At 38.8% G+C, this 15,447-nt stretch overlaps 3 protein-coding genes across 8 annotated transcripts in view; all 3 read right to left on the reverse strand.

Annotated features, from left to right (window-relative positions):
* Positions 1-257, reverse strand: part of LOC111466183 (G-type lectin S-receptor-like serine/threonine-protein kinase At5g35370) — a 3,445-nt gene extending 3,188 nt beyond the window's left edge. The window contains exon 1 of the mRNA XM_023110766.1: positions 98-257. Coding sequence (XP_022966534.1) covers positions 98-112 — 15 coding nt within the window. The 5' untranslated portion in view covers positions 113-257. The remainder of the gene's footprint in view (positions 1-97) is intronic.
* A 5,059-nt stretch (positions 258-5,316) lies between these two features.
* Positions 5,317-10,597, reverse strand: LOC111466018 (alcohol dehydrogenase 1). The gene is made up of 8 exons (XM_023110561.1): positions 10,270-10,597; positions 10,008-10,143; positions 9,755-9,824; positions 9,513-9,606; positions 7,812-8,025; positions 6,824-6,965; positions 6,129-6,299; positions 5,317-5,746 (listed from the first exon to the last, which is right to left on the reverse strand). The coding sequence occupies exons 1-8, from the start codon at positions 10,514-10,516 to the stop codon at positions 5,555-5,557; spliced, it is 1,266 nt and encodes a 421-aa protein (XP_022966329.1). The 5' UTR covers positions 10,517-10,597; the 3' UTR covers positions 5,317-5,554.
* A 1,673-nt stretch (positions 10,598-12,270) lies between these two features.
* The window catches only part of LOC111466022 (TOM1-like protein 5), a 12,190-nt gene continuing 9,013 nt past the window's right edge, over positions 12,271-15,447 (reverse strand). For all 6 annotated transcript variants that reach the window (XM_023110569.1, XM_023110570.1, XM_023110572.1 and 3 more), the window contains 4 exons: positions 14,224-14,299; positions 13,535-13,620; positions 12,905-13,102; positions 12,271-12,790 (listed from right to left, as the gene is read on the reverse strand). In XM_023110569.1, coding sequence (XP_022966337.1) covers positions 12,457-12,790; positions 12,905-13,102; positions 13,535-13,620; positions 14,224-14,299 — 694 coding nt within the window. In that variant the 3' untranslated portion in view covers positions 12,271-12,456. The remainder of the gene's footprint in view (positions 12,791-12,904; positions 13,103-13,534; positions 13,621-14,223; positions 14,300-15,447) is intronic.

The following is a 15,447-nucleotide window of genomic DNA, read 5'->3' on the forward strand; positions in this document are numbered from 1 at the left end:
TTTTTTTTTTTTTTTTTTTTTTTTTTTTTTTTTTTTTTTTTTTTTTTTTTTTTTTTTTTTTTTTTTTGTTGTTGTTGTTGTTTTTCCTTTTAGGTTTCAAATTTTGAAGCATTATTGAAGAAAGGAGTAAGAGAGGAGAGCTGCGTTTCCTTTTCTTGGTAATATAATAATAATGCTTTGGAGACTTCACTATCCAAAAATACACCCTTTCCTCCCTCCCTCCCTCTTTGGTTTATGTTCTTGACTTTTTGTTCCTTCTTTTTTCCCCGTTTCTCCCTAATTTATTTTGAAATGTAAGTTTTTTACGAAAAAGAATATTAGGATGTTGATGCTTGATTTTCAGTGGACTTTGTTCTCGTTGAATCGAAGCTAGAGGTGGCTAGATTGGTGTAGTACTATGTACAACACAGGTTAGCACTCACATACCAATCCGAGTAGTGTTTCCAACAAAAAGAAAGAACAAAATGGGGTTAAGAGTGAGGGCTTAGGTATGTTTATGGGTATGTGAATGAGTTTCTTTTTTTATGTTGAATGTGGTGAGTGGGTCCTAATTTTGATTAGAAAATTGAGCGCAAGCAACAACCGTCATGAGCCTATTTAATTGAACGGTTGAACCAATGGGGTCAATACTTGACTATATGTATTGCTTTTCTAGAAATGAAAACTAGTTAAAACATAATAAAATATAACACTATTACGAACCGACTTTATTAAGCTGTTTCAACTTTCACGTGTTTACAAGAGAGAATCGGTTTTAATTAAGTTTTATTTATTTATTTGAAGACCGATTCCAATTTCCAACTAAGTTTTCGGATGTTTGTTGATTCAATCAATTTTGAAGGATTAAATAATTCATTGGTCAATAATTATTTTGATAAACTTGGTCGGCTGACATATGCAGCCCACTCAAGTTTTAGGCTTTAGAACCGATTTAATTTTGAATATACTAAAAATTTTAATTTCATTTAGGTCTCATTTTTTATTTTTAAAAAAAATTATTTTGATTATCTAGATTTTACATAGAGATATCAATTTAACATTGGTAGTGAACTTCAACCGTAACCTCCCACCCCTCCCCACTTGTGTGTGTGTGTGTACACATATATATAAATAATGGGGAAAAAAGTTATGCAAAGATTCATGTGAATTCCCGGCTTCAACCTAGAAAATAAAATAAGAGGCATGGGATAGTGGAGACTTTTCAATACCCATTCCCATAATGAGGATGGAAATGCCTTTATTTGTTTTCTTTTTGTCTCAAAGGAAGAAAATATGGGTTTTTTTCGTGGTTCCTTATTTAGATTCACACGATTTCATAATACATCCGTTTGACTATTTGACAAAACACGTCGAATGAATTACCAAAGTTTTAGACGGAAATTTTGTAGGGAGTTGGCCACTCTCCAGCCATTTTTATGATAGTTTATATTTAAATAGAAAATCTGTTCGGAATATTATATAAGCTGATTTTTGAACGCAGTCAAAATTTCAGTCATTCTCTTTCTTTTATTTTAAGCATTCTATTTTTCTTCAAACAACCTCCCGTCGACGATTTCCTCTCACTGAATTTCTCTGGCTGATTGGTATCAGAGCCAAGTTGAAGTCATCGGTGTATATCATTGCAGAGAAGTCAATCTATTAACAAACAAGTTGAATAGCTCAAGTGATTAGAGCGTCGACCTAACAACACACTCATCGTGATGATGGACGTCGAGTAATCGTTGAGCGAGTGATTAGGGAGACAACGACTGTCGTCGTTCAGTATCCAATATTGACAAAGTCCAACTATAACGAATGGATCTTGTTGATGCGCATCAACCTACAGGCGCAATGGTTATGGCATGCTATCGAGCCAGAGGAAGGAGAAACGATTGAGTACCGTGAGGATTGGCTGGCGTTCGCCGCCATATTACGATCTGTGCCCCCAGAGATGCTGGCATCTCTTTCAACCAAGCGCACCGCGCAATCGGCCTGGGAGGGAATCAAATCCCGTCGGGTCGGTGTACAGCAACTGCGGAAGGGGCTCTCGGAGATCCACTTTAAGGAGCTCTCGGAGACAGAAATCGTGAAGAAGTTATGGATGTCCCACGGGCGCATGCGCGGGAAAGATGGGAATCAAAAGAAGGAGTCGACCAATGGCAGACCGATATGCTCGAACTGTGGGAAGAGAGGACACCTGAGCAGGAATTGTTGGAGCAAGCTTAGGAACAAGGAGAAGGCTGAAAAGGCCCAACTCGATGCGACAGGCTGCTTCATTTCCATCGAGCACGGACTACTCAAAATCTGCGATAATCAACATCGGTTGCTCACGCAGGCAAGGCGCACGACAAACCGTCTTCACGACAAACCATTCGGCCTCCGCGCACACCCTTTCCGTCTCGAACATCCTACCGAGCCGATGAGCCATTGGAGCTTGTACACGGCGATATTTGCGGGCCCGTCAAGCCGTCGACCCCAGGCGATAAGAGTCTCTTCCTCCGGTTAGTCGATGACAAAAGCTGCTTCATGTGGTTGACCCTGCTGCAAGCGAAAAGTGAGGCGGCAGAGACAGTTAAGTGCATTAAAGCCCGAGCAGAGGCCGAATGTAAGAAGATGCGAGTGCTGCGCACAGACCGAGGCAGAGAGTTTACTTCGACAAGTTTCGGTAAGTACTGTGGTGGAGTGGTGGAGCGTCAAAATCAGACCATCGTCGGGACATCGAGGTCATTGTTGGTGACGGCGGCAGGGATGCCTGGGAGATTCTGGAGAGAGGCAGTAATGACGGCATGTCTTATCTCCTCAATCGGTCACCAACCAAAGCCTTGATGGGAAGACGCCATATGAGTCCTGGTACAACAAAAAACCAGTGGTACATCATTTCCGCGTGTTCGACTGCGTCGCATACATGAAGGTAACACGTCCCCACCTCGCCAAGCTCGCTCCCAAGGGGCTGAAGGTCGTCTTCATCGGCTATGAACCCGGGAGCAAGGTAGGCGTACAGACTACATGATCCTGTAGGGGGCGAGCTCACGTGTCTCGCGACGTCGTCTTCGACGAAAGCACCTTCTGGCAGTGGAATGACGTGATCGAGGCAGACCATAATCCAAATCAATTCACGGTGAAGTACCTCATCACCGAGCCGAAAGAAGGAGGAGCCCAGCATCAGCATCCGTCACCGCCGCCAGTAGGTGCAACCCCTGAACCAGTGGAATTCGCAACACCACAGACTACGGATTCGACGCTGGATGCCGATCACGATACTGATCTAGAGGCCAGGTACCGAAGGATGGACGACCTAGTAGGAGGAGGTGAACCACCTAGACTGGCAGCGCGCGAGCTCGAAGAAGTGGCCGAACTACATGCCATCAATGCAGATGAACCGAGCACCTTCGCCGAAGCAGAAAAGAACCCGTGCTGGCTGAAGGCAATGTAGGAGGAGATGACATCCATCACCGAGAACCAGACGTGGAGTCTGGAGAATATGCCACCGGGACACCAAGCCATAGGGCTCAAATGGGTCTTCAAACTGAAGCGCAACGAAAAAGGAGAAGTTGTGAAGCACAAGGCCGGTCTGGTGGTGAAGGGCTACGTCTAGAAGCAAGGAGTGGACTTCGAAGAGGTATTTGCACCAGTGGCAAGGTTAAAATCCGTTCGTTTCTTACTGGCAATTGCGGCACATTAATCTTGGGAGGTTCACCATATGGACATAAAGTCTGCTTTCCTTAACGGAGAGCTGAAGGAGACCGTCTATGTCCGACAACCACCTGGCTTCCTAGACAACAACAACCCCAATAAAGTACTGCGCCTGCACAAGGCACTCTACGGGCTTCAACAAGTTCCACGAGCCTAGAACGCGAAGCTCGACAGTACCTTACTGTCACTGAAATTCAAACGTTGCGCGCTAAGCATGGCATGTACACGCACGACCATGGCAAGAAGCGACTGATCGTGGGAGTGTACGTCGACGACCTCATAATCACTGGAGGTGACGTGGAAGTCCTCGGAAGGTTCAAGAAGGAGATGTCGAAAAACTTCGAGATGAGCGATCTCGGCGTGCTCAGCTACTATCTTGGCATCGAAGTGCAACAGAATTCTACCGGCATCTCCATCTGCCAAAGTGCATACGCGAAGAAGCTGCTGGACACAACTGGGCTTGTGGACAGTATATCCTACAAGGACACCAATGGAGGCCCGACTCCAACTAAGGAAGGTCGGCACTACGACGACAGTCGACTCCACCAATTACCGCAGCATTGTCGGGAGTCTGCGCTATCTGGTAAACTCTCGTCCTGATCTTGCTTATTTTGTTGGATATGTGAGCCAGTTTATGGAAGCACCTAGGGAGGAGCATCTAGTGGCTGTCTAGCGCATCCTGCGCTATGTAGCCGGAACCAGAGGCTGGGGTGTAAGATACTGCGCAGGGAGCGGATAGGAGAAACTCAAGCTGGTCGGCTACAGTGATAGTGACATGGTCGGTGACGTTGATGATCGTAAGAGCACTAGCGGAATGATCTACTTTCTCTCAGGCGGCACAATCTGCTGGCAATCAACAAAACAGAAGGTAGTTGCTTTGTCTTCTTGCGAAGCAGAATACATCGCCGCTTCGATGGCAGCAACACAAGGGATCTGGCTTGTGCGACTAATGGAAGAACTCATCGGGAGAGAAAGTGATCCACCAATGCTATACGTAGACAACAAAGCTACGATCTCCCTGATCAAAAATCTAGTTTTGCACGAACGGAGCAAGCACATAGAAATCAGATTCCACTACATTCGAGAGTGTGCAGATCGAGGGCTCATTAAGATTGATTACATCCGAACAGAGGAACAACTTGGAGACATTTTCACCAAGTCCCTGGCGCGGGTGAAATTTGAAGAACTACGCTCAAAGATCGGAGTTCAAATAATAAGATAGATATACCACAGGTTTTAGGAGGAGATTGTTAGATAAAACTTGAGTTTTTTTATTTCAGAATACGGCAAAGTTTCCGTCAATTTTGTAGGGAGTGGCACAGATTTAGTTGACCACTCTCCACCCATTTTTACAGATTTAGTTGACCACTGATTTCAGTGATTCTCTCTCCAACCTCCCATCACGATTTCCTCTCACCGAATTTCTCTGCTGATTATCGAAAAACAACAAACAACAAAATAAAAGAAAAAACAAATGTCCTAATTTTCTACTCGGATATGGATTTGGTTAGGTTTGCCATAAAGAGAAAAAAAAAGTCAACGCCTTTCCCTTTTCATCCATTTCCCCAAAGTCGTACGAACACAGATTCTACCCTTAGGAAGTGAATTCGTTTATTCTCTCTTTTTCTTGTTCTGTTTTCCCTGTGGAAGCACTAATCGTTTTGTTATTCAAGGAACTAAAATAAACTAAACATACATCGTTGGATTTTAACCCGGGACGATGATGATTTTACCAAACCAAAGTTCAAAGGGCACAAGAGAAACCAAAAAAAAAAAAAAAAAGCTTATCTCATAATATTTATTTGTGAGTCACATAAACTAAAAGGTGCTGATTTGGGGCAGTGAAGGGACTGGGGGGCAACCTCTACAACAGCTTGAGGGATTAGGCGACCTCTATAACAGCTCGACCGATGATTTTTCCTTCATTGAGATCTTGAAATGCCTCATTTGCCTCCTCGAACTTGTATTTTCGAGAAACCATGTCGTTGAGATTGAAAATTCCCGATTCTGCCAACTTAATCACCTTGGGCAGATCCTGCCTTGCCCTTCCTCCATAAGACCCAACCACTTGTATCTGCATCATCAATTCACATCCCCACTTGAATCACACACATTGTTGACAAATTCGGCTCATATTGTGCTTAAAAAAGAGGCAAAAGCATCCAGCTCGTGAAGCCTTCTTAAACATTTTTAGTGACAGTATCAATGTTAGTGACAACTGAAGCTACACACACGAATTCAATTGGAGAAGTAGAAAACTGACATCGAAAGAAACGTGCATGAATGCCATCTCAGGGAGAGAACATAACTATAACGACCTAGGCCCACCGCTAGCAGATATTGTCCTCTATGGGCTTTCCCTTGAGGCTTTAAAACGCGTCTACTAAGGAAAGGTTTCCACACCTTTGTAAAGGGTGTTTGGGATATCACAATAACCAAAAGAAAAAAAGGCTAACCTTTCTACGAACAAGGCGGTTAATATCAACCTCGCCTACAGATCCGTGTTTGGCAAGACCAATCATTACAGCTTTACCTCCATCCCTCACACTTTGAGTACACTGCATGAATGTCTGTGGCCTTCCCAAAGCCTCCACAGCAATGTCCACCCCCTTTCCTCCTGTTATTTCCTGTCAGCACCTCACATACTTACATTGCAGCAATATGGAATCACAAAACACCCCCTCCAGATGCATACATAAAAAACGTACTTTAGCTGCTGGGAACACAACTGATGTACTTATATGGCATACAACCAAATATTGCATTTGTTGTGACAGTTGTAAGTCAAACAACCAAACTAATAAAGTAACTCGAGAAACCATCAAGCCAAACTCCTACAAAGCTACAAAAACTGAATCGAGCTTTGGCCTAAAGCATTCGCCCAGCAACTTTGAACAAGATCTCTCTGATAGATGACTCAACCAAAAGATCTTCAAGCATATTTCCATGAAGTTTTTTTTGATAAAAACACAAAATTTGAATAACATGAAGTACTGAGACGCAGGAAAACCATGACACAAATAAAAAAAAAATAGACGATAACTATAACAAAAATATGAATATATGAAAATGACCCATCTACCGTGCATACTATACTGGCATCCAATGATCCATGATACGTAGGATAACTCCTAAAGAATGAAGCACATACTTTGATCTTTTCAATTGCATCTTCTTTATGAGAATTAACTGTATGTGTAGCACCACTTGTCTTCGCTTTTAGCAGTTTGTCATCCTGAACATCAACGGCAATAATATGAGAAGCACCAAATGCCCTTGCTATCTGCAAGCAACTGGAGAAATATAATGTTACAAAAATATATATAATAATAATAATAATAAATAAATAAATAAAGATACACCAGATTGGAAATATGAACACTTTCAGGCTACATGCTCCTAATATGCTGTTTGAATGCCATATCTTTATAATTTAAGCGATGAATGCTCTGATTTTCACCAAAATTCCCATCATTCAATTTGTTTCCTTCATCAGTTTTGGATTCTTTCTTCTTCTTTTTTCCCTATATTTTTTAGGTATTGTTTTGAGCAATCTCAAGCTACTAACATTTTTTTTTTTATTTTCGTAAATAATATTTGAAAGATATATTAGAGAAAAAATATTTATTGTAGAATCACATTTCTCAAATATCTGGAAACATTGAAGTAGGGAGATTGCTCAAATCAATGAGTGATTTAATATGGTTAAAGCAAACCTAAAAGAAATCAATTGATTGTGAATGGAATTCATACGATGCAGTTGTGGATGGATGTCCATGCCGGCTTTTATAGTCAACTCATCTGTTTTATTTATTTTGAAGTATTGAATATTTTGTGTATTTGAAACACATTCCCAACATCTTTGTATCTTTTGTTTTTTTTTTTTTTTTTTTTTTTTTTGNAGAAACCAAACTTTTAATGAGAAAAATGAAAGAATAAATAAGGGGGAAAAAACAAGCCCAACAAAACAAACATCCCAAAAGCTATTGAAAGGAACTTCGATCTAACAAAATCAAGCCAAGTCCATAGATAACTTGGCATTAGAATGAATATCCACACAAACAATTAGATATTCATCAAATTGTAAAACACAACTTGGAAATACGAAGTGGAAGCTGATGGAAGATATAGTTGTTTACCTTGAACCGACACCTCCAATTCCAATAATAGCAATAGAATCCCCTGGGCGCACTTTGGCTGCATGGGCCATTGCACCATAAGCAGTAAAAACTGCACATCCTAGAATCGCCGACTCCGCATATGGTATCGATTTTGGTAAAATTGCCACTCCATTGGCTGGAGTGACACAATATTCAGCAAGGCCTCCCATACTGTACATGAATATGGGTTTTCCTACACAAATTACACTCCTCTTCAGTTCAAACAGTGACATTCAATTGTATGCGGATTATGAAACCCCCAACTCAGAAAAGAAAAGAAAAGAAAAAAAAAAAAAAATCAAAGATTACTATGAAATTGAAATAACCATCAAAGTCGCAAGAAACTGTGAGAGTACTGGTGAGGTGTAGGTTGGGAATATTAATAGGATATTAGTAAAGGCATAGTAGTAATTAGATAAGGATGTCTTGGTTATATATATGGAAGGTAGGGTTCTTAAAAAGGGATGATTTTAGTGGGATTATCCATATTGGAACTTGGGTGAGAGAGAGCTCTCTCAAGACTCTATTTATAACGTAATTGTCTTTGATATTGTTATTGTCTTGTTTTCTTCGTGCTCCGGTACCTAATAGAAACATATATAAATTTCTCACACAGAAAAGAAGAATGTAAGAGATATGTAGGAGGAAAAACTAAGAATAAGAGAAAAATCACCCGTAGAAACTAAAAACAAGAAAGATGTTGCTTCCCTATTAATCAATCAAGTTCAGTGCCATCCTTAACAAGCATCATATGCATTTTCTGGATAAAGTCTCGATAGTCCAGGAACAGGAGTTGGCTTCTATATACAGTTGCCAAAACAATATTCTAACTAACTATACAATAATAAGTTATTTCATAGGTAACTGGAACGGCCCAAGTCCACCGCTAGCAGATATTGTTCTCTTTGAGCTTTCTCTTTCGGACTTCCCCTTAAGGTTTTTACAATGTGTCTGCTAAGGAGAGGTTTCCACACATTTATAAAGGATGATTCGTTCTCCTCCCCAACCGATGTGGGATCTCACAATCCACCACCCTTCGGGGCTCAGCGTCCTTGCTGGCACTCATTCCCTTCTCCAATCGATGTGGGACCCCCCCCCCCCCCCCCCCCCCCCCCCCCCCCCCCCCCCCCCCCCCCCCNCCTCGTGCCACCCCCCTTCGAGGCTCAGGCTTCTCGCTGGCACATCGCTCACTGTGTGCCTCTAATACCATTTGTAACGGCCTAAGCCCACTGCTAGCAGATATTGTCCTCTTTGGGCTTTCCCTTTCGAACTTTCCCTCAAGGTTTTTAAAATGCATTTGCTAGGGAGAGGTTTCCACACCTTTATCATAAAGGATACTTCGTTCTCCTCCCCAACCGAAATGGGATCCCACAAGAAAAAATTGCATAAATCACCCAGAAAATTATTATTATTCTTATGTTGAACCAGAAACAAGATTTCAGAGACAAATGAAAAGAGAATAGAAATACGAGCTTCCAAAGACTAAAAAGAGTAGACTTGGGAAGGAAATAACTAGACAACATAAAAGAGTGCCAAAAGGAGAAATATGACAAGAAGTCATTACCCATACAAAAGTATAATTTTAGAAATATGACAAGAAGGCATCTGAAAAGTTTCAGCTAAAACAACATTGACAAAAGTATAATTTTAGATAAGTTAAATAATGATAACATATATTACCATCCCTGCGAAGGAACAGCCGAGTTTCACCATCATAAAGTGTCCCCTTGGCCCGGTTATAAGCAAAGAAATCTTCACACAAATCATCATGGCCCTTCCCCAATTCAGTAATCAAACTGATCAAATTAGTTCTCCATATGTTTAATCATAGACATGATCAGTAGGTATTTCAAAACTCAAGAATCGGGACTAAAGGGTTATAATAGACTGAAGAGAAGCAGGAGCATGACAAAGGTACTAACCTTGGAACAGCAGGAACAGTTTCCACAAGGCATGATGAATGCTCCGACAACATGAGCTCCAATTGGAAGTCTGCAAAAGCAAGAAAATGTAACCAATAAACCGGTATGTCCCTCATTTATTGCAGATAAACAAAAGCTTGCTTAACAATCTTAAATTATCAGCAATGAACAAGAGCTTGAAATATTTCATCATTCATACCAAATTGCATTCTAAATAATAATTGTGATTAAGAAAATGTTAAGATAATACAACCTTTCTATGGTCTTACTGTCTGTGAGCGGTCCATGCTCAACAACTTCACCAGTGATCTCATGTCCAACTACACAAGGGCTAGGGAAGGGAAGCTCGCCTTTCATAACATGCAGATCAGAATGGCAAACTCCACAAGCTGCATGTGGAAACGTAATGTTTATTATAAATCAGAATTGACGAAGAACTGCATCAGGATTCCAAACTCGCAGAAACGCAGAATTAGAGAGAGTAAGAAGAAAAGGGATTAAAAAGAAGGGCAAACCCTTGACTTTGATGAGGACTTCTCCAGCTTTGGGACGGGGCATGTTGAATTCCTCAATGGTAAGCGGCTTATTGGGATCCGTGAACATAGCTGCACGCATGTAGGAGGCCAATTCTCCCCGCGAATGAAAGGAGTGTGAAGAAGAAGCAGGGGAAAAACGATGAAGAAGGGACTTGGAAACAGAGCAGTGGGATTGAGAGAGGAGTTTGGCGGAGATGGCTCTCCGGATGAAGGGGAAAAATGCCATTGCCCTGCAGCTGCTATGGGGAGAGAGGGAGAAACGATTAACAAAATGAGAATGATTGTTGGATGAGTTGGATGAGTTGGATTGTTATGTATATATATACACACACACACACACATTCATTGGATTAGGATGAAACCCCATTTTTATTTTTATATACTCAGATCGGCATTGACAGCAAGGCAAGGTGGGTTAGCATGAAAAAAATAAACAATCACTCTCAATATCAACTAAAACTAAATTATCTTCATTTTTGGTTCAATTAACACCTTTCCAACCTTAATCCTTATTTTCAAAATTATACTTGTAATTTAATATGATTATATTAACATTAAAAAAAAAAACTTTTAATTTGTCCAACGAACACCTACATCAAATATTTTCAGTTTTAGAAAACTAACTCGACTCGACTTAAGATTTTAACTCAACCCAATCAAACCCTTATAATTTGGATGGGTTCGATTCAAGCGGTCGAGTTCAAAGTACACCCTTAATTTTACTCACCAAAATGATAGAAAAAAGTGAGTATTCTCGTTAATGCCGTAGTTGTCACATTTTTTTACCGTTTAAGAGGGGTCTGTTAATTTGAGATCCCGAAAATGAGATGTGATTTAATTTATTGTCTCAAATTCTCGCCCATCTAAAAAGTTGTTATACAACGGTTTTTAAAATCTTTCTTTTTTTTGTTCCATTTATTTATTTTTCTCGAATATTTTTAATTTTGTACATGCCTTTACTTTTGCTTTTATCCTATTTGTTCTTTTTCTAAAAATGATTTTTTTTTTATTCTTTCAACTTTCTATATTTAGTATTTGATTCGTTCTTTTATAATTCTATTCTCTTTTATCAATGAAATGCATTTTATGTTAAGAAAATACAATTAATTGATTCAAAATAGGTCTTCTATTGTAATTAATTATTATTATATACATGTATAATTTTTTTTTTTATTAATAAACTATTATAACAATATAAAATTTATAAATATATCTCATTTAATATAATTTACTGCATTTAATTTTTGAAATATAAATTGTGCTAAAGTTTATATAATTTTATTAAAATTATTTATTTGATGATAATTATTAAGATTTATTACAAAATAAACTTAAAAAATTTAAATTTTCATATATAAAATTAAATTTTAATTAATAAGAATAAAATATTTGACCACACTTAATTATGTTAAGTTAAATTATGTAATAAAATTATTGAAAATAGTTTATTTATATAAAATTTTAATAACATTGTTATTCCCATATAATCTTTTCCCGGATATTCTTTTTCCAAAATATTTGAGAATCCTCTTGTCTAATCAAGATTGAGGTTTTCTAATTAAAAAAATTTAACACTTGGAAAAAAAAAGATTCGTGCTTTTATGCTTCTTTCAAACATTATTTACACTAAATAAACAATTATTTAAACTATACTCTTTTTGCCTTTCATGCAAGTGAATAAACTTTGTGGAGCGTCAAAGTCAACTGTGGTTTGTTAGTTTATTTTTACTATTTAAAATTATTAAAATAAATTTAACTGTTTTTATTTTGATTCATTCAAAAAAAAAAAAAAAAAATTATGAATAACATGTTTTAATTTTAATCAAATTGAAGAATGAATTATACATGTCATATTTCAAAAATCAAATATATTTAATTTATCAAACTCCTTCCACAAACTAATAGGTGTGATTATAACATTTAATGTAATAAATTATAAATGAATTTCAAGAATTTAAAAAAAAAAAGTTAATTTGAAAAATATAAAGCCTATATAATAGCTAGTTTTAAAAATTGAAGACCAAATTACAATATGCTCAAATATGGAAGTGAAAATAACATCAAACTCATACAAACGCTCAACTTTACAAATAATGAGTTGAAGTGAAAATAAATTAAATACCACACTCTCAAACAAACCCTACCTTTCTTGTTCACACCATTTCTTCAGGACTCGCTCAAATCTATGCTTCCACTGCCAGAGCTGCTGGCATTACGACTATGTAAAGATAGGCCTCTCATGTGCTCGCTAACTCCACCACCCGTCTTTTTATCCTTGAAGAACTTCTCCCTTTCTGCATGTTTTACTGGTGGTGGTGGTATCACAACGCCCTGTCCCTGTTGCATATCCGATGTAGTCGACACCTTCTCGTCGATTGGTCGAATGATTGGACGGTTAGCACGTTCCACTGGAATTGATAATCCTAGTGAACCCAATGACGGTCGCTCTGAAGAACCGTTTTCGTCTTCAGGCCTTACACAAGCTTTTCCTTTTCGCAGCCTGTTATTGTTCGTATAACTTGCTACTTAGTTTGTTTCTACTTATATGACACCATACTAGACTGGAATGATCTAATAAAACACACAGAAAAATGCATTGGAAGATATGTATTACCTTCGGAAAAGTTGCTCGGCCTCTTCATCTTCTCCTTCGTCTTGGTTATAATGATTTGCTCTCGACCTACCGACTTCTTCACCGTTGAACTGATTATGAGTGGACATAAACTGACCCGAGAGAAGAGCGTCATGTCTTTCAAGGACCTTTTGGAGCTTCTCATTCAATTCAATGGCACGACAGACAATCTTCTCGTCCCTAAAACATGTGAAAATAACCGGGAATCTCAACGATAGACCAACAGAGCTATATGGTTTGATGACATTTGCAAGTAACCGAGTACATAGCACTTTTTTTTCATAAGTCAGGTTTTCATGGAGAGAAGTGAAAAGAATATATAAGTGCAGCTACCGACAATATTATCATAGTGGGATAGCTATGGCCAAGTTAACGAGCATTTCAACCACAATATACGAAAAGAACCAAGAATTCGAAACAACAGAGTTGCATATCAGAGAGTTCAAGGACAGACAATTGAAAGAACGTAGCAACGTATTCCAATGAATCAGGAAAAATGACCATTCATGTTGTAGTATCCAAGTCTCTTTTTGTAGAAGTGAAAAACTAAATGTCATGATAATAAACCGAAGTAATGTGATGTCGAAGAAACAGGAGAAGATGGAACCATACCGAAAAGACAAGACAAGATGCATTAGTTTCTGCTTCTGAAACGAACACTGTTCTACTAGATCAAGTGTAAACTCATCTCTTGCCCCCTGAAAAGTAGCAATATAGCAGTTAAAATGATATGCTTTTATGCGGCGAATTAAAGATGCATGCTAGAGGCCGAAAAATAACCAAATAACTTAACTCATCAGACAGGCGTTTATTTCAATAGGTGTGGTACTGCATGATTATCTCAAATCTCTACTTGTATATGTGACATCGGAATTGTCATTTTGTTTAGCATTCAGTTAGAACTCTCAGAATACTTTCAATTTTTTTAATGAAAACATGGAAATTTTGATGTACTTCTAAGCGATAAAATTCGACACGTCGAAATAAAGACATCTTTCTCAGACAAAGGAAATACTATTGACTTGAAGAGACATGTTTACTTGGTTGAAGGGCAACACAAATTCGAACCAGTTCGAAGGAAGTTGGCATATGTTTTTGATGTTTTCCTTTCTTATATTCATTCGTTGATATTATATTGTAATAATGTGTGTAAGCTTTTTCCTTTCATGTTATAGAGTTTGAGAAAACTTAAGATAAGCCTCTACTACCCACACGTTCATATGTTTCTTTTTCAACTTATTTTCTCTTGCAGCAAGCAGAATCCATGCCTATTAGAGAGTCAAACTGGCAAAGGAACATACCTCAGGACGCTGAGGATCAACGGCATCAAGAACTTCCTTGAGAATTTCTAATGCATTGCTCGCCTTTTCGATTATACTGTACAAAAGGAGGGAGAAAAAAACTTTAACTATGATAAGAGCATTCTGCGTAATAACCGAGCAAAGAGCAGACAGGATAAGCAATGATTTTACTCAAAGTTAAATTATGCTAGATTTCTAAAATGTATCCAAAACAAGAATAAAACCTTATCCACTACTATTCTTCAGAGCATTTGCATACCAAATGGTTTCTCTGTGTTCTTGCATACCCAGCAGCATTCTATGTGTTCTTTTGTTTGTACGAGATAAGTTTATTTGAAATTTACTAATTCAACAATAAACAAAAAGGTTTTCTATACTATGTTTATATTAATTTAGCCATCATGTCAACACATGACCATAATCAGTTGTCACTAGTAACCTTCTGCCTACTTGCTACCATCACCACTCCAATGGTATGGAAAATAGCACTGGATCAAATTCAGATATGAAAACTAATGTGAAGAAAAGGCTCCACACCTAGAAACAAATGCGCGTACACTGACTACGAATGAGGATGACCAGTTAATATAGAACAGCTTGCCTTATCCTTTAATTATGGTTATGAACAAGGATACTGCAATTTTATAAATGGTTTAAATATAGGTTTCTAGGACTTAACATGTAACGGCCCAAGCACACTGCTAGCAGATATTGTCCTCTTTGGGCTTTTCCTTTCGGGTTTCCCCTCAAGGTTTTTAAAACACGTCTTCTATGGAGAAGTTTCCACACCCTTATAAAGGGTGTTTTGTTCTTCTCCCCAACCGATGTGGGATCTCACAATCCACCCCCTTTAGGGCCCAACGTCCTTGCTGGCACTCGTTCCTTTCTCCAATTGATGTGGGACCCCCCACCAAATCCACCCCCCTTCTGTGCCTAACGTCCTTACTAGCACACCATCTCGTGTCTACCCCTCTTTGGGAAACAACCTCCTCACTGGCACATCGTCCGGTGTCTGGCTTTGATACCATTGTAATGGTCCAAGCACACCACTAACAGATATTGTCCTCTTTGGGCTTTCCCTTTCAGGCTTCCCCTTGAGGTTTTTAAAACGCGTCTGCTAGGAAGAGGTTTCCACACCCTTATGAAGGGTGTTTCGTTCTCCTCCCCAACCGATGTAGGATCTCATATAACACCTTAAAAGTTTTGTCCCCCCAGCCCCCCCCC

The sequence above is a fragment of the Cucurbita maxima genome, unplaced genomic scaffold (genome assembly GCF_002738345.1).
Source record: "Cucurbita maxima cultivar Rimu unplaced genomic scaffold, Cmax_1.0 Cma_Scf00030, whole genome shotgun sequence".
Lineage (NCBI taxonomy): Eukaryota > Viridiplantae > Streptophyta > Magnoliopsida > Cucurbitales > Cucurbitaceae > Cucurbita > Cucurbita maxima.

What these genes read in the sequence shown, in the direction of transcription:
- LOC111466018 (XM_023110561.1), bottom strand. Translation starts at nt 10,516, where the DNA reads ATGGCATTTTTCCCCTTCATCCGGAGAGCCATCTCCGCCAAACTCCTC. An exon ending in AGTCCTCATCAAAGTCAAGG is followed by an intron (nt 10,144 to 10,269) that starts GTTTGCCCTTCT and finishes TTCCACATGCAG; the next exon opens with CTTGTGGAGTTTGCCATTCT. An exon ending in GACAGTAAGACCATAGAAAG is followed by an intron (nt 9,825 to 10,007) that starts GTTGTATTATCT and finishes TTGCTTTTGCAG; the next exon opens with ACTTCCAATTGGAGCTCATG.